The sequence below is a fragment of the Camelina sativa genome, chromosome 11 (genome assembly GCF_000633955.1).
Source record: "Camelina sativa cultivar DH55 chromosome 11, Cs, whole genome shotgun sequence".
In the NCBI taxonomy this organism is placed as follows: domain Eukaryota; kingdom Viridiplantae; phylum Streptophyta; class Magnoliopsida; order Brassicales; family Brassicaceae; genus Camelina; species Camelina sativa.
In genome coordinates this window covers 45,602,984-45,626,848 of record NC_025695.1, presented here as the reverse complement: position 1 = coordinate 45,626,848, position 23,865 = coordinate 45,602,984, and the positions used below count along the sequence as shown (strand labels likewise).

The window sequence follows — 23,865 nt, the reverse complement described above, 5'->3', positions numbered from 1 at the left end:
GAGAGCGTTAAACGTAGCCAACGTATAATTGACTATTCCCAAGAAACTTCATATGATGCTAAGTAAAAGAGCAAGTACCCCCATCAATGTAATAGCCTCTGTCCGAGCCTCCTCTGTTTGTGGTACGTGCATGTTCATCTCATCACCATCAAAATCAGCATTATATGGGTTACAAACCGATTCATTGAACCTCAACGTTCTCCAAGGCATTATTCTTGCCTACAGAACAACAAATGTAAAATTAGGAACTTAGGATTACTATGAGGGCAAGAGAAATTATGACTAAGCATTCTAAATCAGTACTGACCCTGTGACACATAATAGACATCCGATGCAGACTCGGTTGCCTGTTAAAAAGAACAACATCCCCATCTTGCAAATGGCGGTCAACTATGCATCCAATGGTCAGTTCATCAGCAATACGCTTACGATAATCACCAACCAAAGTCCTGAAATGAATTGTGTTAAAGCCCCCATATGATGTACAAGCACCCAAAAACATGCAAATGACCCTATGAGGAGTATGCAGTCCTTCAGTGGTATCAGGTAACTTCAGTTCAGTAATAGTGTTTACTATTTTCTTGAAACAAATCCCAGAGGTTTGACTTGGCTTCATTAAGAGGAAAAGTTGTTATCTAGATTTATTAACTCATCCTGTTTGGGTGTGTCTATACCATGAACAAAACCTATATACGAGTCAACATAAATTTACAATTTCACATAATTTTACGAAACTGAAGATCATTTCAACTGCGAAAACTAGCTATCTAGATTTATTAACTCATCAAGATCAGTTTCCTCCCCTTACATAGTATGCATCAACCAAGAAGTAACAAAACTAGCACACAACATTACCTTGAAGAACCATCCGGATATCTGACATTTCTGGCACCAGGGTATTTATTCGGGCCATTACGAACACATTGTCTCAACTTCTCAATATTATGACGGGAAACACATTCAGGAAAAGTTAAGATTCGAGCCATAAGGATGGGAATTCCTACCTGAAAAATTTAGTTACCTTTGTGATAAGTTACACCAAAAATATAAATAACATAAAGCAAAAGTTTAAAACCATTTATGGTAAGATACCTCTGTAATTTTCAAATTGGGATCAGGTGAAATAACAGTTCTACCAGTGAACTCGACACGCTTTCCTGACAAATTTGCACGGAAACGTCCCTGTTTTCCTTTGAGACGCTGAAGAATTCCACTCAGTTGTTTTCTGTCTGGTTGACTTTGAACACCACGGACTTCACTGTTAATGAATTTTGCAACCTCGCTTTGTACTGTATCCCACACTTGCTAAAAGGAAATCCTCAAAAGTAAGTAAGAAAAAAATAATCTAACAAGAAATAGTAATAAAAGAAAAATGAATAATAACGTAAACCAAGAAATCATTTCGAAGTGAGATCTAACAAAAACAGAGACAAACTTAACAGTACAGAATGCATAAATACACAAAATATAACAGGGATGCAAGGATGCAATAAATAACTCGATCGTACCATATTTTTGGTCGATGTGGTAGGTTGACTCAAAATTCTATGAAGAGAAGCATTGTCTTGAATGATTTGCTTTAATTGCGATGATAAGTCATTTTCATTACTGCATCAAGAAAACACGTTCTTTCAAGAAAATCAGCAGTAGAAAGTATAATTGACATATAAAAGATAAACAAAACAATAGCTAACCTTTTTGTGCCATCAATCATAACAGACGGTCGGATTGATAAAGGTGGCACAAGCATGCACGTTATGATAAGATTCTCAGGTCTGTGGGCAATATAAAGAAGTTCACAGTCCTGTAATCAATTCCAGAAAGAAAAAGGAAACAAAAAAAATGAATCAGCATGACTGAATTATTTGTAAATAAGAAAATTCTCTTTATACTAATGCATATTCTGAGAGCAAAAGAACACACCGAAGGAAACTACGTAGAAAAACATGTGCATTATAGATATAAACTCAAATATACCTTGTCACTCATTCCTTTAAAAAGCCCAAGCACCACGTTAGGATCAAGAACATAGGTAAGAGGATTTATTCCTTGACTAGACTCCTTTGTGTGGGATATTGCAGCTTTAAATTCATCAACCTCTCCACCATGAATTTTAGACCGGTCATGACTGATACCTATAAAACCCATCTGGGCTGGAATCTTTTTCACCATACCTGAAATAATCAACAAATAATCATTATAACCAAATTATATAATTGAACTGGGGAGGAAGAAGCACTTTCAAGAACATAGCATAGATTAGAATATAACATAATTTGAGATTAACCAATAACAAAAGTTATATGATTTTTGCATTGGATATTAGAATTACAAAAATGTTCTACGAGCTAAATTTTGCATCTAAGATGAAACATATGAAGAATGAGAAAAGAAATCAAGGTAATTAAATTAAAATCTTCGAAAAAGCATATTGAATCTAAATAGTTCAAAAATTATACCATTCTGGTAGCCACATTTTTTGCAAGTTATAACTCTTTGGCTTGCCATCGTACTGCACTTCTTCACAACCGCTTTCGCCAATTCAGTTTTCTTCAATGGCTCCATTTTGGGACTCCGCATCTTCCTCAAGTGGTCTTCATACAATTTCTCGTCCAAAAGCATGTTCGAACAGCGCTGCGGGAAAAGAAAGGAAAAGAAAACAATATTTGTGAACTACTGTTGATGCTTCAAAGACATTAAAATAACCAGCCAGTTTTTCTATGCAAATTAGGTATTGTCTACATTTCGAAAGGCATCTTCCCTAGAAATAAAATTTTTATGCTGTACTTTTCTCCACTGTTTCCATTCAACAAAAGTAAAAGGGTCGAGAACAGAAACTAGAGAGATATATAATCGGCTAACTCTGTTACCTTACAAATGCACTTCAGTATGTCAAGGATAAAATTGAAGTATCCAATGTTGTAAACTGGGAGGTCAAGCTTCAGATATCCGTAGTGTCCGGGACAATTTTGGAAGTTCCCCTCACAAGTTGCGCATATAGACCTTTTGTTTGGAGGACCCTGCACAATCATAATGAACAAACCATTTAGCGATAGTCTTTATGCAAGTGGATGTTTAGAATTACATACACTGATGCAAATAACTGCAGGAGACAAAGACATGACATAAAATTCTTGCCATGGCTATATGCATAAGAAGTTAAACCAAAGGATATATATATATATATAGGAAAATCGGATACCATTCGAGGATCCAACAAGCCGCCTTCATGGGGTTTATTATTGGGATCGTAGTAACCATTATTCCAGACCTGAACTTCAGCGGCTTTCATGACCTCAAGATCCGAAAGCATAGAGAAGTTGATGCTTTTTCTGCAGAGATAATAGTAATGTCAAAATCCCAGCAAGAACAAACAACAAAAACTGACAAACAAGATTGAAAGAAAAAAAAAATCTCAAACCATAAATCAAATCAGACATTCATGAACAACACTCAAAGACAAGCCCTATTCAATTGTATCAAAGTAAGATCATCATTAAGCTAAATCTACAGACAAACATATCAGCTAAGAAACTCTAAACTGGTAAACAATCATCTCAATCTGACATAAGAACTCAGACACCTAAATCAAAAAAATTCATGACCTTTAAACCAAGTTAGCAAAAGAAACGAGTTTTAGGCACATTGAGTATGTATGATCCAGAGCTGCTAAAAAGGAGCGTACTTGGGAAAATTATATCAACGAAAAAGTTAAACTTGAGGAGAAAAAAGTGAGAAGAAACATACATTTTAAGAGCACCAACATCTTCGATGTAGGGCTTCTTAGTGAATTCAATCTCCATCTTCGTCTCCATCTCTCCCAATCAAAAAGCTTCAAACTTTATACACAGGATGAAACAAAACACAACCAAAAACCCCAAATAAGTTCGAATCGACGTCAGAGAAGAAGAAGTAAACTAAGGATCAATCGGAAAAGAAAAAAAAAAAAAATCAACTTACGGTGAGAAAGACGAAGGTGGGTTTAGGGTTTAAGGAGAAGCAGCAGAGATTAGTAACAGGCGGGAGATACAGAACGGCTGGCGAGCAAGAAAGATGGAGGAGGATTCAACAAAAGAGAGGAAAAAAAAATCAAAAACCAGAAAAAAACCCTAAGTTGCAGCTTCGAACCTGCGACCTTGACGTTTCTGACCTAGTGCTCTCAACCACCGAGGTATTTATTCTAAACATTGATTAGGTCGAGATTGTTTTATATATATATATATCTATAACATGTTCAGCTTTACCCAAAAAGGGCAAAAACAAAACTTTATAAAAAAAGGAGGGTATTTTTTGTAATTACGGTTTTTGATTCGTGTATATTTCGAAAGTACTAAACTTAAATTACCCTAATTTGTGCAAATAGAGAGAGAGAGAGAGAGAGAGAGAGAGAGAGGCGCGGCGATCTTCGAGCTTCTTTTTTTTTGTCCGATGAAGACCGTCACCGGAAGAGTTATTAGTGCTGAACCAATCTCACTCTCCAAAGCAGCTACGCTTCTCTCTAGGTTCACTTCTTCCGATAATGGAGCCTCTCAAGACGTTAGAGCGTATCTCCAACGAGCCTCTGCTGCCTTCACCGAATTAAAGAGTTTCCACAGGGAGATTAGATCGAAGGAAACGAAGCCAAGCTCGGAGGCGAGGAGTGAGCAGAATGTCACCGAAGAACTCGATGATGGGGAGGGTCGTGACCGGAAGAGTGAAGGTATGAGTGAGGAATCAGTTTACGGAAAGGGAGAAAAGGAGAAGAAGAAAAAGAAGAACAGAGAGGAAGATGTTGCTGCTGAGAAGGTGGAGGATAAGTTGGAAGACGAGGAAATGAGCGAAGATAGAAAAGAGAGAAAGAAGAAGAAGAAGAAGAAGAACATAGATGAAGATGTTATTGCTGAGAAGGTGAAGGAAAAGTTGGAAGACGAGGAGATGAGTGAAGATAGAAAAGAGAGAAAGAAGAAGAAGAAGAAGAAGAACAAAGATGTTATTGATGAGAAGGTGGTGGATAAGTTAGAAGACGAGGACATAAGCAAAGAGAGAAAAGAGAGAAAGAAGAAGAAGAAGATGAAGAGTGAGGAAGAGATGGCTTCAGAGGAGAGAAAGAGCAAAAAAAAGAGGAAGAGTGATGACGAGATGGGCTCAGAGGAGAGGAAGAGCAAGAAAAAGAGGAAATTGTAAGAGATTGATGGTTAAAGTTTGTTTATTTGGATTTTTAGCTCAAGGTTTGGGGAAAATTTTGTAGTGGAAATTTTACAAATCTTTCAAATTTTGGTTCAAGTGTAGTTGAAGATGTTACTTGGTGACAATTAAGATTGAGAAAGATTTGATTTTTTTTGGATTTCTCTTGTTAGTTTATGTTGTCTGCATTCAAGTTTTTGTTGTTTTGGTAGTGTGATGCTACCCTCTTATATCCCTGACTATATTTGGAACATGTTTGAATGCAAAGTTTTGGATCTTAGAGAGATGACTTCTTTAAGCGTTACTTATTCAAGTTGTGAAATCAACTAGAAATGCTATATGTAAAACTCAATTATGTTTAGGCACTTGAAAATCTGGTGCTTGAAACTTGAAAGTGTAGGAAGTCTGCGCAATTGCTCTGCTGTGAAGTTTTCTGTGTGAAGGAAGAAGAATTTTTCCACTTCTTGTTCAACTAAACTTGTGCAAGTAACAGAGAATCCTCGATCGTCAGGTATGTAATCTTACATGCTATTATGGTTCTTGAGAGTTTGAGTTAGACTTTGCGCTACTCGTAAGATCTTTTAATAGATAAATTAGAATAGGAAACTTGGGATAAATGTGCAGAACCGTTTTGAATGTAGAGCCATACATTTCTGCACGGCTTTCTTTCATTCGAAAAATTGAGTTTTGTGGAACCTTAAATGACGCAAATTTCATCATGTATATACAATGTGTACATGTCATATGTGGATGTTGCATCGTTGTTTACCTGAACCATCTGATTCGAACGATTTCTGTATATCTTCAACAGTTAATTGCTACAGAGATTGTGATAAACAATCGAAGGTAAGATCAATATATGCAAATTAGATTGTGTGTATATATATATTAATTTGGGGTTTACATAGATCTACACTTACAGAAGACAGAGCTGTGCAACAAGAAATAATTGTAAAGAAATTGACCTCATGTCAAACCGATAAATGGCCGGGAAAAGAACGAAAAAAATTCACGAAGCTTGTAAGAAAGAAGAGACAAGAAACAAAAAGGAAAAGGACTTGAATCATGAAGCAAGAATTCTCAGCATTTGGGCAAGTCTGCAGGAGGAGGAAGAAGTTTCTGATCTGGCTTATCTCCATCAAGAACAAGCCAAGCCATCCTCAGACCCCAACTGGTATGTACTTCCAAGTGACAGTGCATGAACCAGACTCCTGCAAAACATTTTATAAACTCGGTTATTGTTGTTCATCTAAGGTTACACTAATGTAAAGCTGTGTTTCTTTGGTTTATTATTGTTTCTCTTACCTGGGTTGTCTGCAAGGAATCTAATAGCAGCCCATCCACCAGATGGCACACCGATTGTGTTCCGCTCTATTGGGTCAACAAGGTTGAAGTTTTTAGGATCCTTGTTTGGGTCGAAATTCCCAAAGCCTTGGCCAACGACGAAGAAGTTGAACCCATGAAGGTGAAGTGGATGGCTTTCAGCACCAAGAATGCTAGTGTCTTGCATCACCAACTCCACACTGGTGTTGTAAGGTAGAACCATCAAGTTTGTCCCGTTGCTAACCATGGTATTGTTAGGTGGAGTGCCTGTGTAGTTAAACGGAACAATGGGACTCCATGGGAATTTGGGGGAATACACTCCATGAGATTGGCCAGAATAGTGAGATTGAAGGAGAGCTTTTGTTGGCATTGTGAAGGAAATGTTACTGATTGAGGCAGCAAACATTGTGGTGTTAGTAGGACCCTGGCATGTCTGGTTATTCTTATGATTGCACGGGTTTGTTCCCAATCCTACTGTGAAGAAGAACTTTCGATCAACATTCAGAGGCACATTTGCTGGGAAGTTTTTGCTGTTCAGACTGCGTAGCTTGTTGCTGAACTTAGTAGCAAAATTTGTGTCGTTTAGAGCAGGGAGTGTTGGTTTGAAGAGTGGAAGATTCTTGATTTTGGTCCTTGAGTGAGCATCTTTGGTCTGTTTAGATGGTTCATATTCTAAGATTCCTGCAACTGTAGAGTTATCGAAAGTTCCTTGACCTGTGACGTATGGTCTTGCACTCATGAAGAAGGAGGCACTCGGGTAACTAGGTTTAGTCTTCAGCAGGACGTTTGTGGTCTGGCCAGGCGCAATTAAGATGGTATCCGTCTCAAATGGTTTAACATAGATGGCATCAGCTTCAACAACCGTAACAGTGTGATTTGCGATGCTGAAAAAGAGCTCATCATTAAGTGCAGCATTGATTAGCCTGAGAAGGTATGTTTTTCCTGGCTTCACTCTCAGTCTGAATGTATCTGTTTGACATCATTCGTTACATAGATTAGTGGGTCATATATTTATTAAATCATAGTTAGATGTAGGAATCAATTATTACCTTTGGCAGAGCAGTTGTATAATGGACCAGGAAGCCCGTTGATCGTGTAAGCATCAGAGACATTAGGACCACCTCCTGTTTGTGTTGCTTGACGAATGATTGCCTCAGGGTCTGCGTTGAACCACTCCCCTGCAATTTAACCATAAAGATCAGTTATTATGTTTTTTAGCTCTCATCATAGTCTCTGTCTGTTTCTAGTCTTCATCATCCTTACCAAAGATCATGGGAACTTCTTTGTGAGGTTTAGCAAACGGGTAAGGAACTCCGCGTTTGGGAAGGATGATAAGTGGACCATAGACTGTTGCTCTAAGCCATGAAATGTGAGCATGGTAAAACAGAGTGCCTCTTTGACCAACAATGGTATAGTTGTAGACATAGCTTTGTCCTGTCTGAATAGGACACTGGGTTATATAGGCTGGTCCATCAGCCCAACCACTCCGTAGTTGCCGGATCCCATGCCTGAGATTTTTTCACGAATCAAAGCCAGCTATCAGTAACCAAACATTACTCCTAATAATGCTACAAGTGGTTTCAATATTATTTACCAGTGGATAGAGATGTTGTTTGGCACTTGATTAACGACTTTAATCAGAAGCTGGTCACCTTCTCTAGCAATAAGCTTAGGTCCTGGAAACTGCCCGTTTACAGAAACAAGGCTCTTTGTGTGGCAAAGACGTGTCACGTTCTGCATTTTGATCTGCGAAAAGGAAACATTTAATCATTATTTGCATCCCCTTTGAAACTGATAAACAGAAGAAACAATCTTCACATACTTCCAGCGTATAATGCCTTGTAATCCCAAATGCAGGTTGAGGAAGAAGAAGAACACAAGAGAAAATAGCTAAGAGAAGCTGAAACGCCATTTCAGTGTGCTTGGACCCCGAGGCTTTGGTTAGAGCAGGTGAGTTTACTGAATACTCTGCCTCGGTTATTTGTTTATGTTTTGCTGTAGATTGTGGATTCATTGTTTCAACCTTTAGTGTATATATAGGAAGGGAGAGTTAGGTGTTTGCTTGAGCAGGAAAGCTAGAAAAAACAATTAGTAAATGTTTAAGAAAAAAACAAAAAGATAATTGGTAGAGAAGTACTCCCTGTAATCAGAAGAACTTGATATGGACTAGTTGTTAGATTATATGAACAGCTAATGTATGAGTGGTGTCAAAGATAAGTCAAACTCTTTGACCCTCTTCATTTCCTCAAAAACTATTGTTTCCTTCTCAATACTATGGCGTAGATTCTAGATATGAAATGTAAAATTGCCAATTTGAGTTTCTCGGATATGACAGTTCCTCTACCTGTGCTGCATCTTTGACAGCATTGAGTATATTAGACTTCAAATTTTGACATGAGAAAGTAAGTAACTTGGACCAGATGTGGCAGTTTAGGACTATCGTTCGATTTGATCCTTGGCTAAGTTTTATTTAGACCCAAAATTTTAGCATTATTGGGTTCTTTTGGAAGGGTAACTTTTGTGGTTAGCGGTTAAATTTTAGTAAATACATTTCATCATTTATAAGCATGTTATAAGTGATAAGTACTTCATCTGTTTGTTTATTAATTTATTTTATTTGTAGGTGGGGGAACTACTAAAGGAGAGATTAACAGAGGTGGAGTTAGTCAAAACATTCGTAAGCTCAAATTGCTTGGGGAATAAGCAAGGAGAGGGAGATTGTAGCTATCAAAGAAGGTCACGATTAGGGTTAGATATCAAAATCCATGAAGGATTTTCCATTTTTTTTATAAGAACATTGTTGAGGAAACCTCAAATTAAGGTTGGCTATTTTATTTCCCAAGCAAGTGACCTAACTCCCTTTTATGTTCGTATCCTCAAAGGCATGCCACTAATATATACATGTCTCTCTATACTTACATACATATTTACACAACTTATTCTTATTTGTTGAACGGATTAAAAAATTATTTTAATTATGTTTATAATCAACAAGTGTATATAATTAATGATGTGTATCTTTAACAAAATATAAATAAATATATATATATATATAATGTATATTTGTATACTTTTTGCTTCTCTTCTTTCAAATTTTTAAAATTGAGAAATGTACAGTCGAAATACAATCAAAATATGATCTAGACAGGTTGCTAAAAAGTACGTATCAATTTATCATCCCTTATCCCCCTGCATATATGAGAAGTCGGTAATTAAATATATATAGTTTTCCTAGAAAAAAGACAATAAAGAAATGTTCAAAAAATCGGACATAATGATGAAACACAAGTTTACATCATTAGTATGTAGTTCAAACCTTTTGTAGGTTTTTACAATTATGTCTTTAACAATATTTTAGTTGGTAACTCACAATCAATATCATAAAAACAGTAAATTTAGTTATAGATATTCATTTTAAGTTTTAACTAGACTAGGCATGTGACACGAGAGCTATATTTAGAAACAGGTTAATTCCAGGAAATTAATTATCTCCTATATTATTTGAAAACGAAATTCTGATATCTCTTATAATGGCTTCGACTATATAATTATCTCTAATTACATTAAACTAAAAACATATATGATGAACTTTTACATATTTAGGCCTTAGACCAATTTCAAAGAACTCTAATTTAGAGAAACTATCTAAATACCTTAAACTTACCATTTAAAGATTTAATTATTGATCTACTAGACTACTACATACGCGTAGAAGTGTATTCTTTATACTGAATACATACGCGTACGATATACACGTGAATACTTAATTGGTATGTGAAGAGAGATTAATTAGATTGGAAGAAGTTTCAATACATGTTTTTCTTATTATTATTTTTCATATATATATTGTGGTTACACCAACCCTTGATTTCTGATTAAGGCTCCAACAAAATATATAATGTATGCACGTATGTATACATATACTGTATAGAACGTATCCTATACGAATATATATGTACATATTTGAGCGGACAGTTACTATCCACCTTTTAGGTGAATATATAAAGATGGTGATAATTACAAATATTCTCTAAAAACTTTAAGAGTTCGACGTACGTAAAATATATATGCATGTGTGATGTGTCCATATGATAACTGTAATTAATCAGCCACGCGCTCATTGTTATTAACTTATTATATACATATTTGTAATGCCTATACATGCACAAATGTATGTCATATATATGTCCTATATAGATTATATAACATTTTTTCTTTTCTGTTCGGTAAAATGTATAAATTGATGTTGAAAGTCTTAATTATATAGGGTTATAATCTGTTAAAAAAAATAGTTTTCTCTAACAATAGATATGTTAAGAGTTCTTTTTCCAATTGGCTTGTTTGAGTCAATCTTTTCTTGTTGTTAAAAAAAAAAGTTAAGATTGAAAAGTAATATTGTATTGTGTCTATCCACCAATAATTAGGAGCAACCAAAACTTCAAAAAAATCTTACTAGCAAAATTATATCACTAAGCCATATGTATAAAAATAATCAACTTTCTTTTTATTAACCTTTGAATAGAAATGATCAATGATGATTATTAAGATGCTTTACCTTTAAGTGCCAAAGATTAGCCAATCTTTAATAACGTCAAAAAGAAAAAGCAGAGTATAACTACACCTAAAGAAAATATTTCTTACACAATTTTCTTCATAAGAGAAAAGTATTCCCGTAGGAATATTATAATACCGACTTTTTAAATACGTTTTTATTAATCTATATTATATATTATATTATATATACATTTTTCAAGTACAATTATGAAATAAATCTTCAATTTCAAACTTATTTACAAGACTGCCATTGAGTTAATTTTTAAAAATAAAAAACGGATTGGGTTCAAAATTTAAACATTACTAACAGATCAAGGTCCAAGCCCATTTCATTTATACATCTTGCTAACCCAAACTTTTTCCCCCCAAATGTTTATATTTTTCCCACCAATTTCGTATCTTACATATCAATAAACTTGCCTTCTTCGCCAATCCTATCCGAGATTTGTGTTGAAACCTCTTGATATCCAAATATTTTCCTCCACCATTTTCGTATCTTACATATGAATAAATCGAAACAGAGTTAAATGTTTATATTCAACAATTAAATACAAATTAAACACAGATTTACTTGCCTACGTCGCCGATCCTATCCGAGATTTGTGTTGAAACTTTTTGATACCCAAATATTTTCCCCCACCAATTACGTATCTTACATGTCAATCAATCCAAACAAAATTATAAATCAGTATATATAATATCCCATAAAGATACCATAAATAACAAATCACGTAATTATCTCTCTAATCCAATCATAAGAAAGATATTTTTTTGTATCGTAAAAATGTGTTCTCGACCTAATACGTTCCCTATAAATAATTGGATAACCTAACACTCTATGTTCCATAAGCAATCACATCTACACAAATCAAACAATATGGCTGCTACTTTTGCTTTTTTGAAAGATGTTCGACCCTTAAAAACCGCATGGAGAGTTCAAGTTAAGGTCATCCATTCATGGCGTCAAAACACCAAAAACACTGGTGAAACGCTAGAGTTGGTTTTGTCAGATTCAATGGTAAGATTAAATGCTAATGCATCTTTTGTCCTTCATTCTTATGTTTACGAGATACAATACTTTACTATTATTAATCCATCTTTTGTATTCTTTCAGAGTAAAAAGATTCATGCATACGTGAAGAAGGACTTAGCATATATTTGGCCACACCACACTAATTTCTGACTCCGGTAAATGTAACAAGACTTTGTACGAATAGCTTTTTAAGGAAGACAAACACGATCAAGGAAACTGAAGACGATAATTAGGCTGCTTATTAAGAACGTATTAAAAGAAAGAGAGGTTAAATAAGGGAGCATACAAGAAACGGAGTTTCTTAAGCCGGCCGAGAGTTGATGGGATAGGACCGCTTAGATTGTTCAAGTAAAGATTGAAGGGGAAATCTGTAAACATGAATTGCTTGGATTGAAGGTGCCACGCTCATCATATTGTAAAACAAAAGTCCTCAAACGAAAGCCACATCTGATAAGTAAGAATCAATCGATGAATTTAGTGTTAGACGCAATCCTCACCGAAACTCATCCAAAAATGATAGAACAACCTACAATCTGATTAACAACACCAATCGATTACCATCTATCAGTACAGACATGATTGGACATTGGAAACCCAACATCAAATTCGGAAGCAATTAACATAAAAATCAACTGAAAGAACATAAAAATTTACCTGGAACAATTGGATTACTTGGAATAGATCTGTAATTCTCAGAATGAAAATGCTCTAAATTTAAATTTGGATGAAGTACGTTTCTATTAAAACGATGAAGAATCATAACAATGGAATTTGATTACTCAGGTTTACAAAACCAGATAGAAAGAGATGATAAGGATACCAGATAGAAAGAGATCGATGGTTGTCGGTGGAGACACAAAAGATTTTTTTTTTCGTGCAATTAAGACAGTCGGACCAATATTTTTGGGCCCGAACGAGCCCATTTTTTTTCTTCTTTTTTTTTTCCATTGAATTGTTTTTAGAAGCTAATTTATTATTAATATTAACATTTTCAAACAATACTAATAAGAATCAATTGATTTGTTACATAATAAGAACCAATTAATGGACTTGCACAACTTTAAATACAAAAGTCTTACATGATATAGGAAAAAAACAACAAATAATACAAATTCAAATTATATTATACTCATATATTTTAAATTTATAATATATTATGTAATACTATTATCTTTACACTGTAAATGAAATAGAAAAATCAAAAAAATAGTTTATTTGTTGACTAAATAAAATTTAATGAACATTAAGGATATATATAATAAACCACACCATATAGTAAATGGAAATTATACACTACATAATTATAGTTAATTCAACAAATACATAAAATATTGTTTACATATATATGTAATATAATCAATAAATATATTTTTTAAATTTATTAAAGTAAAATATATCTCCGCAGTGTACCGCGGGTGAATATCTAGTATGGTACGTTTAGCTTGCTCGAGGTGAATTTAAATCCTGACTATTTTAATTAACAAGAATATATGTAATATGATATACGCAAGACGGATTTTTTTTTAAGTAATGCAATTTTCTCAAAAAATATTATAATTTATCTAATTTAATAAATCTTTGTAATTTAACAAAATAAACAAACAAAAAAAACTTTGTAAAATCGTATAGAATCCATGTTATATGAAAAAATATCAATAATGTGGAAAGTTCCATGATTTATCCATGCGTACGAAAGGTCCAAAACTAACAATTTATCCATGCGTATCTAGTTTAGACTCTTTTGTACACTTCGTTATCATATATTACCTACTCTACTCCGCTTTCATTAGAAAAATTTGGCTAACACTCCATTTTGATAGTGTTTTAAGGATGTCAACTATTATAATTATTATCAGATTCAGAATTTTGTGCTTGAAAGATGATTATTTACGTTTGAGGATCTCCCACAGGTTCCATTTAAATTTATATATATATATATAGTTCTGAACTTGAGAAAACTACAAGTCAAAACCCAAAATATATATACTTTTATATAGACATATTATAGTAGTAAACTTGCAATTTATAATTTCATTTTCCAGTTTAAAGTATCAAAATTTTAAAAGAAAGATAAATTCGATCATCCATATTCTGATTAAGCAAGTTTTCTAATTATCAACCATACACTTATCTGATTTAGGAGAAATAATCTAGAAAACCAAATTTAAAATTGCTAAAATGCATAAAAGTGTTTGTGCATAAATTTGTGAGATTTTCTCAATTTCTAATATTTCGACAAAGAAAAGATAACAATCACAAGTTCACAAAACTTAATATATAAAAATTGTTCTAAACAATTGCCGCATATATTTTCATCACAAAAATATATCTACAAAAACCCCGTCAAAGCAAATGGATCAAAATAAACAATACTTGAGATTTGCTTAATTAAAATGTTACTATACATTTTTTCACTTCGTTAATTACTTTACATTATCTCACCAACTAATTACATCCTGCATATATATGGTCTTTAATTTATTCCCGAACTGATTGAGGATAAGCAAAATCTGTTTCTTTAAGATTATTTTGGTTAGAAGTTTTCCTTGTGGAAAGTAAAACGAGTGGATGACTCGAGACTAAACTCCTGACAAAGTTCTCTAAGTGGTCGAACCAATGTTGGGCTTCCACAGTAGAATACACCTGAAAAATACACATGTTAATAATTATTGATGTTCATAGAGATTTAAAAACAAAAACAAAAAGTTGATATTAACTATTTAAGATAGTAATTACCTATTCGACAAGCTTCGTGTTTGCTTGACAATTCAGAAAAAACTTTCCTCCAATTAGGTCTTGCGAAATGTGTTCGTATCTGATTTGTTTTGGGGATAATGAAAATTGATTAATTATATAATTGAGATACACGTAACTTCTTAAAGAGTGCTAAACGTTAACAAAATGTCATTAGTGGCATCTCCTTGTAAGTCAAAATGATTATATGTTTTCTTCAACATGAATTTAAAGTGGACAACTATTATAATTGTTTAGTATTTAATCAAAAAACATGAGAACTTACACGGCTTTCGGAGACAATATCAACACCATTCTTTGCATGTTGAAGTTTCTGAACCATGGCGATCAGGGCAGATCTTGCATCTCCCGCTTCGTACATACTTGTTAAGTAGTTATGCATTTCTATCACATGCTGCCAAAAATTAAAACATTACAAATATTATTTAGAAAATCTGTTAAAATTATTATTTTGTTGTGGCAGTTCATAAAAGAATTTAAGGAAAAATGAAACAATAAACTTACGGTTTTATCAAATTCGGCAATGTCATCCATAACTCCCTTGAACCAATCAAATGAAGCTTGTTCTCTTGTCACCCAAAAAAAATATGCTCTTTGTGGAAACTTTTTGCCTCCTCCACCACTAACACTATCACCTGCTACACTCGATCCTCCTACACTTTCTTCGTACTTTTGCCCCTGATGTTCCAATGTCAAAAAGTAGACCCCCATTTTTATTATCTTCCTTTATATTCAAACTCACAGAAATTTATGAACAAAAAAGTTTATACAACTTACACTTTTGGGAATCCCAGGTTTTAGATGGTTTAACATGTCTTTCAAAATGCTAATGAATGGAGTTGCCCCAATCCCTAGTCCAACTAGTAAGAGGATGTCGAACTTTTGATAGTTTTGTGCCGGAGCTCCATACGGTCCTTTGATGAAAATTTTAGGGAATCTGATACAAAAGATGACCCGTTCAGATCAACTTTTTATTTTGTTTTTTTTCTGACAGTAATCAGTTCGAAAACACTAGTGGTTATGTGAACAAACACTCATCTTCTTGCAAAATAATAAGCATTTAATTGGTGATTATTGTTTAGTATTCACTTACAAGACTTGTGATTCTTCAATGTGAGGATTCACACCCGCTGCTCTTGTTTCCATCCTCATAAGACTGTTTGGTTTAGGTTTAGCAGCTGCTTGAGTGGGTTCGCATGACTATATATAATCAAAATTAATCAGTTTACACTTAAATTAAAATTTAATGAAATAAAACTAAAATATCGCAGCTATAAAAAAATATTTAACTAAACAAATAAAGAGTGGCGAAAAAGATTACCTTCGCAAATCTGCTCCTAAGTTCAGTAGTCCAATCTCCTAAGGCTCTTATGTGGACACTTAAATAGTCATCCCCTGGTGCGGAAGTGATGGAGAATGGATGCCTAAATAATAAGGAGATAATTGGAATATCATTATTTAGTTTACCTTATAAAAACCAATCAGTTAACTTATTTTTACTCAATTATTAATTAGAATACCATTCAAACTTTGACAGATCAGGACACTTGACAAACATGTACATGCCACTTTTGTATTTGAACCCGGGAGGTTTGGTCACGTAAAGTGCAAGAACGTTGCCCGAATATACAATAGCCTGTGATGAAAGGAAAAAAAAAAATGTACAAACAAATTAATATATATATATATATAGGAACAGAAACACTCGATAATATAAATTACTCAGAAATGTTATAGTTTTGTCAATGTTCAAATTGTAACTTGAAAATATTTGATTAATCAATTTATGTATTATTAGTGTACCTATGATTTTTATCAAAATAATTTTTTTTGTGTAATATATAAAATCATAGATGCAAAATTCTAAATGGATGACCTAGTGATTAATTATATAAAATCAAGGCAACATATTTATATAGCTTTTGTTTGTTACCTTAATAACGTTGACACGGTGGCTGTGTTCTTGTAGGAGACGTGAGAAAAGCCTCTCACTCGCGTAGAACAGCATCGGTACGGCCACATACATCCATGTCTTCATTATAATACAATTTACCAAAAAAAAAAAAAAGATAAGATTGAAATGCAGAAATTTATTATGTTACTTTTTTTTTGTGCGAACGATTTATTATGTTAAATATAAGAAATTGAACGTAATTACCGTCTTTTGGTACCAAGGCTTCTCGATGATAAGGATGTAACCATGGATGATGAGAAGAACATAAGCAAGAACCAACAAATGATGAGCATACCAAAACGCATTAAAACCAGCAAGAACGCTAAACGGTTTAGGCAATTTCACTATGTTCCTTCTAAAGTAATGCATCGCGAGCGTAAATGAGAATCCCATGAAGAAAATCATTAAAACTCCCGTGATCGACACTGAAGTCGTCATTAAACCTAGATAACTCGGTTGCGTATTTCCCAAGGCAGATCCCGCGTACGTCAAGAACACGTCGTAGGAGCACGAGCTTAACCTAGGGTAGTTACAGAAGATGTGAAGTGCCGTGTGGAGCAAAGCTTGGAAAGCGATCATATATGCAATCACCTTGTGGAAGTTAATATTGTCGTCGAATGGGACGACGCGATTCAAAAACGTTGACCTAAGGATCGTTAGGGTTTTTCTACATACTGGTATCAAAATCAGAGCCATGTTCAGTTTAAGCGTTTCGGCTGCTCCTTTAGCAGCGCAAACACAGCGTCCGGTGATATTGTATAGAGGGTTTCGCATGAACTCTTCGTACTTCCACATGAATAAATAAACGTTAATAATGATCCACAAGACGAGTACCCATATTTTTTTCCAGTTCTCATGCATCAGTTCCCCAGTTACCGAAACGTATTTGCTCATCGGGGTTCTGTACCGCTCTGGGATCATCGCTCGTGTCAGAGTTTGCGATTTCTTCATCTTATCAGCATCAGCATTTGTCACCATTCCTGTTAATAGTATTTCTAACTGCCACATCTGGTAGACAAAAACAATGAAATATTTAGAACATAACCTTCAATATATTTATCGGGATATAAAAATATAAAGAGAAAGTGAAACCTCTATGTATCCTTTGTGATCAGGGTCGAGTTCTTCCATAATCAAAGACGCATAAGCCGCAGCGTTCTTTTTCAAATTCCCGAGGCGGTTCGCGGAGGCGCTCAAGACTATGACTTCTTTCACTTCCTCTTCCGTGAGCTTACCATCTCCGTTCTTGTCACACCTAAATAACAACCACAACCACAATGGTTAAATTAATCAACCGCATTTGGATATATATGTAATATATGGAAACATATAAGATTAAGTAAATTACATGTCGAAGAAAATCTGAAGACGGCAATCAAGGTCTTTCTTGATCATGTCTTCCCAAAACAGCTTCAGTTGTTCTTTGTCGATACCGTTTTCAGTCTCTATTTGTCTTCTCCGTCCCAATGCCTCATAAACTTCTGCCGCAAACTCCATTGTGTCTCCCATTCCTAGTAATATATACCATCGACATTAATCCATTTTTTTCTAAACAAACAATTTGAGTTCACATTTCCAACAATAATTTAATATGAAGATACCTATTTAGAAAAGAATTATTGTTAACAAAAAAAAAAAATCACGAGGAATATTTGTCCTTTTAATGTAGATATTAGTCTTTTGATTTTGACATATAATATATCTGTTGGTTACCAATGCAGACGCCAAACTTCTCTTTGGGCAACTTGCCGTCAACAGAGAACTGATTAAACCGGTTCTCAATCGATTTCCATGCGTCACGTTCCCGTCCGGTGACCGTCCGATCAAGGAACCGCAAGCTCTGAAGTCCCCTAGCGGCGCTAGATGTTGTCCTCTCCACTCTTTGTGGACCTGTCTTCTTGGGCAACGCATTGGTCGGAGGCCCTAGGTTCCCGCTTTTCCTTGTGCTCGGAGACCCGAGATTACCGCTCTTTCTCCAGTTTGAAACGCTCAACGATCGGATTATCGATCCCACACCAAGATTTCTTGACGCGTTCTTCTTCAGAAAACCTTCGTTCTTGTTGAGGTTAATGTCGGGTCCTTTAGAAGAACCGTCACCCATTGGATCGATCTCTACACTCTCTAACATCCATTTTGTCGAATCCTCGGTAGGAGTATTATTTTTCATAGTTATTTATATTTATTCTTTCTCCGGCACCGGTAGCTGATCCAAGGATCGTCGGAGATCTTATAATTCTTCTATCTTGTCGTTTCTTTAAACGTTTTTTTTTTCTGGTTTGAAAGAATTATTAGATGAGAAGGAGAAAAAGTAGGGGGAGAGGCATTGATTTTTGTGTCGTTTGTAACATTTGTGTTTAGTTTATTTAGTTGGGAAGCGAGACACATGAAAAGTTTACTAAAAATAGAAAGTTCTAAGGAAAGCAATTTTTTTGAGGTCAAACACACACAGACCAATCAAAGACCTATTAAAAGAATTAAACTTCTGAATTTGACTTAGTGCTACTAGAAAGTTCATGATATTCAATTAAAATTAAACTGCATATGATATTTACAAAATATGTTACCAAGTTACTATGATTCTTATATTATTATTATTTTTTCAAGTAAGAAAAATACTAGTCGAAGTGTTTGCTCTAATGGCTGACCAAAGCAAGCAAGTGAGCGCAAAACTGTGTAGTATGTATCCCTAGAAGCAGAAGAGTTCATAGCAGTTCTTAAAAAAGTTTAGACCTCATTTAAAGATAAAATTTATACCATTAACGGAAAGCTATACTGTATCATGGGTGCCTGAGAGATCAGAGAGTGACACAGGGCCAATATAGATCAGTCCTCGGAACCCAAGCCGGATGAAAGTGAGATTCCAAGACTTGGACCAACCCCAAGTTTTTTTGGGCCTAAAACAGGCTTTTGATAGACTGAACTCACTTTATTTAAGTCTAATCGTAACTGAATATTATTATACTACAAAGTAGTCGACACGATTTTTTATATAAATTTCTATTTAATTATATATAAAAAGTACATTTATAATTGTTAATACATGTCTTAAAAATAATATTCATAATACTACGGTTTAACTACAATTTATAATTTATCCCTTATATAATAATAGAGAAGCATTCTCAAGAAAATGCTAATATGTTGTAGTTAGAGAGCTCGAAACACCAATAAATTTATTGCTCTCATTTTTATGGATATTTTTTTTTACACATAACTGCTATTGAATGATTAAAGAATATTCCTTTTCAATTAAAAAAATCAAACATTTTAATTTTAAAATATATTTTAATCATTTTTATAACATAATTAATTATTCTAATATTATTAGATCTAAAACATTTTCAAAACCCGCATTTATTCACCTATTAAAAAAACTGATTACTATTCACATATTTAAATTTTCCAAAATAAAATTATCACAATAATCATTATTATAGGCAATTAACTTATTTAATACAATTGTTATAATATTTTACGGGTGAAACATATTTTTACACACACAAAATTAAACAAAATAAAAAATCTTGCATAGATTGAAGAAAGAGCGGATTATATATTTAGTTAATACATAGTAGTTTGATCTAAACGTAATCTCACAGATTATATATTTGGTTTATATACAAGCAAATTTTAAATCCTTGATAATAACTTTACTCATAATATTAATTTTATCTGCATAGATTTATCCCGCACATAGTGCGGGTTGTTACCTAGTATATGTTATATAGTGTTTCATAGAAGATTCATGAAAAATAGAAAAGTTAAAGTACATACTACTAAATTTTTTTGATTACAATATATTATTGAAATTATTGAAACAGTATGTTACTATAGTAATAATATCATTACTTATAGCAAAGTCAACTATATATGGTATTTTCGTTAAATAGTTAAGATAAATTATATTTTTTTTATCTTTTTTCTTTTTTGGAAAATAAAAAACTGATTAGTAGTCTACAAAGAAAAATGTAAGTTTCTTACTTAATTATTTTGATAGATTATTTTATGTTGTCCTATATATTAATTTTATTGTCATTATCTAAAAGTAATAGTTAACAAAAATAGTTTTATATATGATAAGTCAAATTTAAAATAATTTATCAAAACGATATCACAAAAAAAATATCTTATATTATAAGTTTAACCAGTTTTTATAAAAAATCATGAAAAGAAAAGTGTGTGAAATTTAATATATTTTTTTATTTTCTATATATTGTCTCTATTTCTGATCATTTTTTATATAAATAGTATAATTAACAATAAATTAATTTTTGAAATTATTGTTTTCTGTTATATCATAGGGTTATTAAGCAATTATGTTATGATACCATTATGTTTTTTATAGTACATATGTTTTAAAGACAATCAAACTGTAACTTATAAATTACTATTAAATACAAATTTGAGTTGTGTCTTTACTACAATATATATGATTATTGAATATAATGTAAGTTTTTTATATATTGGAAACTCTTTTATATTTTTAAATTAGTCTATCAGAAATTAATTTAGTTTCAGTTTTTACTTTGAAATGTATGAAACCATTTTATAGTAATAGGACAATTAGTTACAGTAAAGTTAATTAAATTTTGTATGTTCGTTAAATAATTAAGATAATTTAATTTATTTATAGCTTGGTTTTTTTAGAAAAAAAAACTGATAAGTATTCTAAGAAAAAAAGGTGTAAGACCTTACTTTGATAGATAAATTATGTTGTCTTGTATATTAATTTTATTTTCATATATAAAAGTAAAAGTTAACAACAAATAATAATTTTATAATATGATAAATCAATTTTAAAATAATTTATTGAAACGATATCACAAAACAAATATCTTATACTCTAAGTCTAATTAATTTTACATAAAATTCATGAAAATAAAAGTGTGTCAAATTTAATATAAATATTTTTTTCTTCTATAAATTTTCTCTATTTCTAATCATTTGAAAATAAATAGTATAATTAACAATAAATTAATTTTGAAACTATTGTTTTCTGTTATTTCATGGGAAGATAAAACAATTATGATTTCATTATGAAATATCTTAGATGCTAAAACTAAAAAATGGACGGAATATATTTTTGTAACAATGTTGAAAAAAATTAAAAAAACAAACTATACAACAATTATTTTTTTTAACAAACTATACATCACATAATATACAAATAAAATAAAGTCAAATAAAAATAGAATGTTAAATTTAAAAGTAATGAGAATGACATTTGTCACAAAGTAGAGTGGCAAATGTCACATTGTTAGGCAAAGTTAAAAAAATATTCTCTTACTATATAAGATACTTTTTCTATCCACACCACATAAGATACAAATAAAATAAAGTTAAATAAAAAATAGAATGTTAAATTTAAAATTAATAAAAATGACATATGTACAAAAGTAAAGTGCCAAATGTCATATTGTTAGACAAAGTTACAAAAACTTTATCTTATTATATAAGATAGCTATTAATCATCTTTGAGTAAAAACGTAGTCAGATTTATACGACCATTAAAGAAAAAAACGTAGTGAATATTTAAGAAATCGAAGATCCATTTCCAATTAATCGACAATATACTCTCTCAACACAAAAATCAAAACCATGGACACTCTTATAATGGTCTCGTTCATGACCATGATGCTCTTTTCTACGTCCGAAACCACCCGTGCCGCCAATCTTATCGTGTCCAATGAGCTGCAGACACGTGGTGATGTTCCCGTCTTCGTCACGTGCCACCCTGCCCCTCAGCTGTCGAAACGTGTACCATTGGGTCAAAAGTCGTTGATAGAGATCCCAACCACAGCTGGCAATGATACCGTTGATGAGAAGGTGGCGGGATCTAGAGTGTGGCAGCCAACGACTTGCGTAGGAACGTTTTACAGCGAAGCACATTTCGAGATGCACGAGAGACCGTACGTTTTGTACGAAGCGGACAAGGATGCTAAGGAGTGTAAAAACTCGTGTTTCGTTGTAGTCACAGACGATGGATTTTACCGTTGGAACAACAACAAGAGAATCTGGGACAAGATTTTTCCGATCATTTGGTATTAGTAACTCATTGATCCTTTTATATTTTCGGGTTCATTAATCATTTCAAAGATTATAATTTCCTCTAATAGTTTGTCAACATTTTGGTTAATTAAACACTAATTAACGATGAGGTTTATGACATTTGTTGTGTTCCAATATTAAACATCTAATTTATGTAAGGTGCATCTAACTTGGGTAACCGGCTAATCTCAGGGTGAGATAAATTACTAGATCAAATTTTAGAAATGAGTTGTTTGGGTAACTTGGATGGATTGCATGTAGGCACATATTTAAACTCTGGAAGACATCAAGTTAATTAACGACCAAACCCCAAAAGGTCTATAATTTGATTTATAAGGTGTGATATTTTTTATTTTCAATTACCGTGTTGAACGAATAGCAAGCAAAATTATAAAGTGTTATTTATGTTCCGCAAGCATTATGTTTTTAGTTCCAATAATGTTGGCTTTCTTATGTTCACAGAAGCTAGTGTGAACTTGCCAAACTCTATATACTGTATCTGTATGTAGAAATATTGATACATATAAAGACGATAAATTTATTTTTTAGATATAATGATAGTGGATGTTGTCAAAATCTGTTACATGCATTTTTAACGCAAAATCAACTTGTCATGTCAAATAGAAAGCCCAAAACTTTACATTTTTTCCACACAAATTTATATAATATGTATACATTTTTATTAGACCTCTAAAATAAAGTACTTTTGTTAGTTTGTTCTAGATTTTGACTTGAACTTAGTTTATGTGTTTTATATCAAAAATATTTTAAAATTGAAATAACACTTAACTATACTTTATTTCAGAACAGAAATAATGAGAAAATGATATCTTATTTACCAGAGAAAAAGATACAACTTTAATTTGATGTATTCAACCATATGACTAACAAAATATTGTGGGTCTCTTACACTAAATTTAATAACACTTCACATTTTTAAAGTTTCAAAAAAATATTTTAGTGGTTTGTGTTAATATCGTCGTTGAACCAATTATCCATGTATAAACTTGCAAATTACTATCAAATGCGGTAGACA

At 32.8% G+C, this 23,865-nt stretch overlaps 5 protein-coding genes and 1 long non-coding RNA gene across 6 annotated transcripts in view; 2 read left to right on the top strand and 4 right to left on the bottom strand.

Annotated features, from left to right (window-relative positions):
* LOC104726604 (DNA-directed RNA polymerase III subunit 1-like) overlaps window positions 1-4,140 on the bottom strand; it is a 13,164-nt gene extending 9,024 nt beyond the window's left edge. The window contains exons 1-12 of the mRNA XM_010445495.1: window positions 3,961-4,140; window positions 3,748-3,839; window positions 3,203-3,332; window positions 2,871-3,020; window positions 2,460-2,634; window positions 1,978-2,174; window positions 1,695-1,804; window positions 1,509-1,608; window positions 1,093-1,305; window positions 856-1,004; window positions 308-449; window positions 79-219 (exon numbers count right to left, since the gene is read on the bottom strand). Of these exons, the coding sequence (XP_010443797.1) occupies window positions 79-219; window positions 308-449; window positions 856-1,004; window positions 1,093-1,305; window positions 1,509-1,608; window positions 1,695-1,804; window positions 1,978-2,174; window positions 2,460-2,634; window positions 2,871-3,020; window positions 3,203-3,332; window positions 3,748-3,815 (1,575 nt within the window). The 5' untranslated portion in view covers window positions 3,816-3,839; window positions 3,961-4,140. The remainder of the gene's footprint in view (window positions 1-78; window positions 220-307; window positions 450-855; window positions 1,005-1,092; window positions 1,306-1,508; window positions 1,609-1,694; window positions 1,805-1,977; window positions 2,175-2,459; window positions 2,635-2,870; window positions 3,021-3,202; window positions 3,333-3,747; window positions 3,840-3,960) is intronic.
* Window positions 4,347-5,447, top strand: LOC104726602 (nucleolar protein 58-like). Its single transcript, XM_010445492.2, has one exon. The coding sequence runs from the start codon at window positions 4,429-4,431 to the stop codon at window positions 5,161-5,163; it is 735 nt and encodes a 244-aa protein (XP_010443794.1). The 5' UTR covers window positions 4,347-4,428; the 3' UTR covers window positions 5,164-5,447.
* On the bottom strand, window positions 6,020-8,501 carry LOC104726601 (laccase-17). Its single transcript, XM_010445491.2, has 6 exons — window positions 8,309-8,501; window positions 8,081-8,232; window positions 7,750-7,994; window positions 7,536-7,664; window positions 6,469-7,455; window positions 6,020-6,374 (listed from the first exon to the last, which is right to left on the bottom strand). The coding sequence occupies exons 1-6, from the start codon at window positions 8,498-8,500 to the stop codon at window positions 6,244-6,246; spliced, it is 1,836 nt and encodes a 611-aa protein (XP_010443793.1). The 5' UTR covers window position 8,501; the 3' UTR covers window positions 6,020-6,243.
* LOC104726600 lies at window positions 11,659-12,941 on the bottom strand. Its single transcript, XR_002033982.1, has 3 exons — window positions 12,728-12,941; window positions 12,360-12,606; window positions 11,659-11,691 (listed from the first exon to the last, which is right to left on the bottom strand). It is a non-coding gene; the product is annotated as an uncharacterized LOC104726600 (long non-coding RNA).
* LOC104726599 (putative respiratory burst oxidase homolog protein H) lies at window positions 14,419-19,046 on the bottom strand. Its single transcript, XM_010445490.1, has 13 exons — window positions 18,495-19,046; window positions 18,130-18,292; window positions 17,874-18,036; window positions 16,986-17,789; window positions 16,761-16,859; window positions 16,348-16,463; window positions 16,149-16,251; window positions 15,921-16,027; window positions 15,605-15,764; window positions 15,332-15,505; window positions 15,093-15,221; window positions 14,810-14,888; window positions 14,419-14,716 (listed from the first exon to the last, which is right to left on the bottom strand). Exons 1-13 carry the CDS (start codon window positions 18,946-18,948, stop codon window positions 14,607-14,609), a joined length of 2,661 nt encoding a protein of 886 aa, XP_010443792.1. The 5' UTR covers window positions 18,949-19,046; the 3' UTR covers window positions 14,419-14,606.
* Window positions 22,301-22,850, top strand: LOC104726598. Its single transcript, XM_010445488.2, has one exon. It carries the CDS (start codon window positions 22,380-22,382, stop codon window positions 22,827-22,829), a length of 450 nt encoding a protein of 149 aa, XP_010443790.1. The 5' UTR covers window positions 22,301-22,379; the 3' UTR covers window positions 22,830-22,850.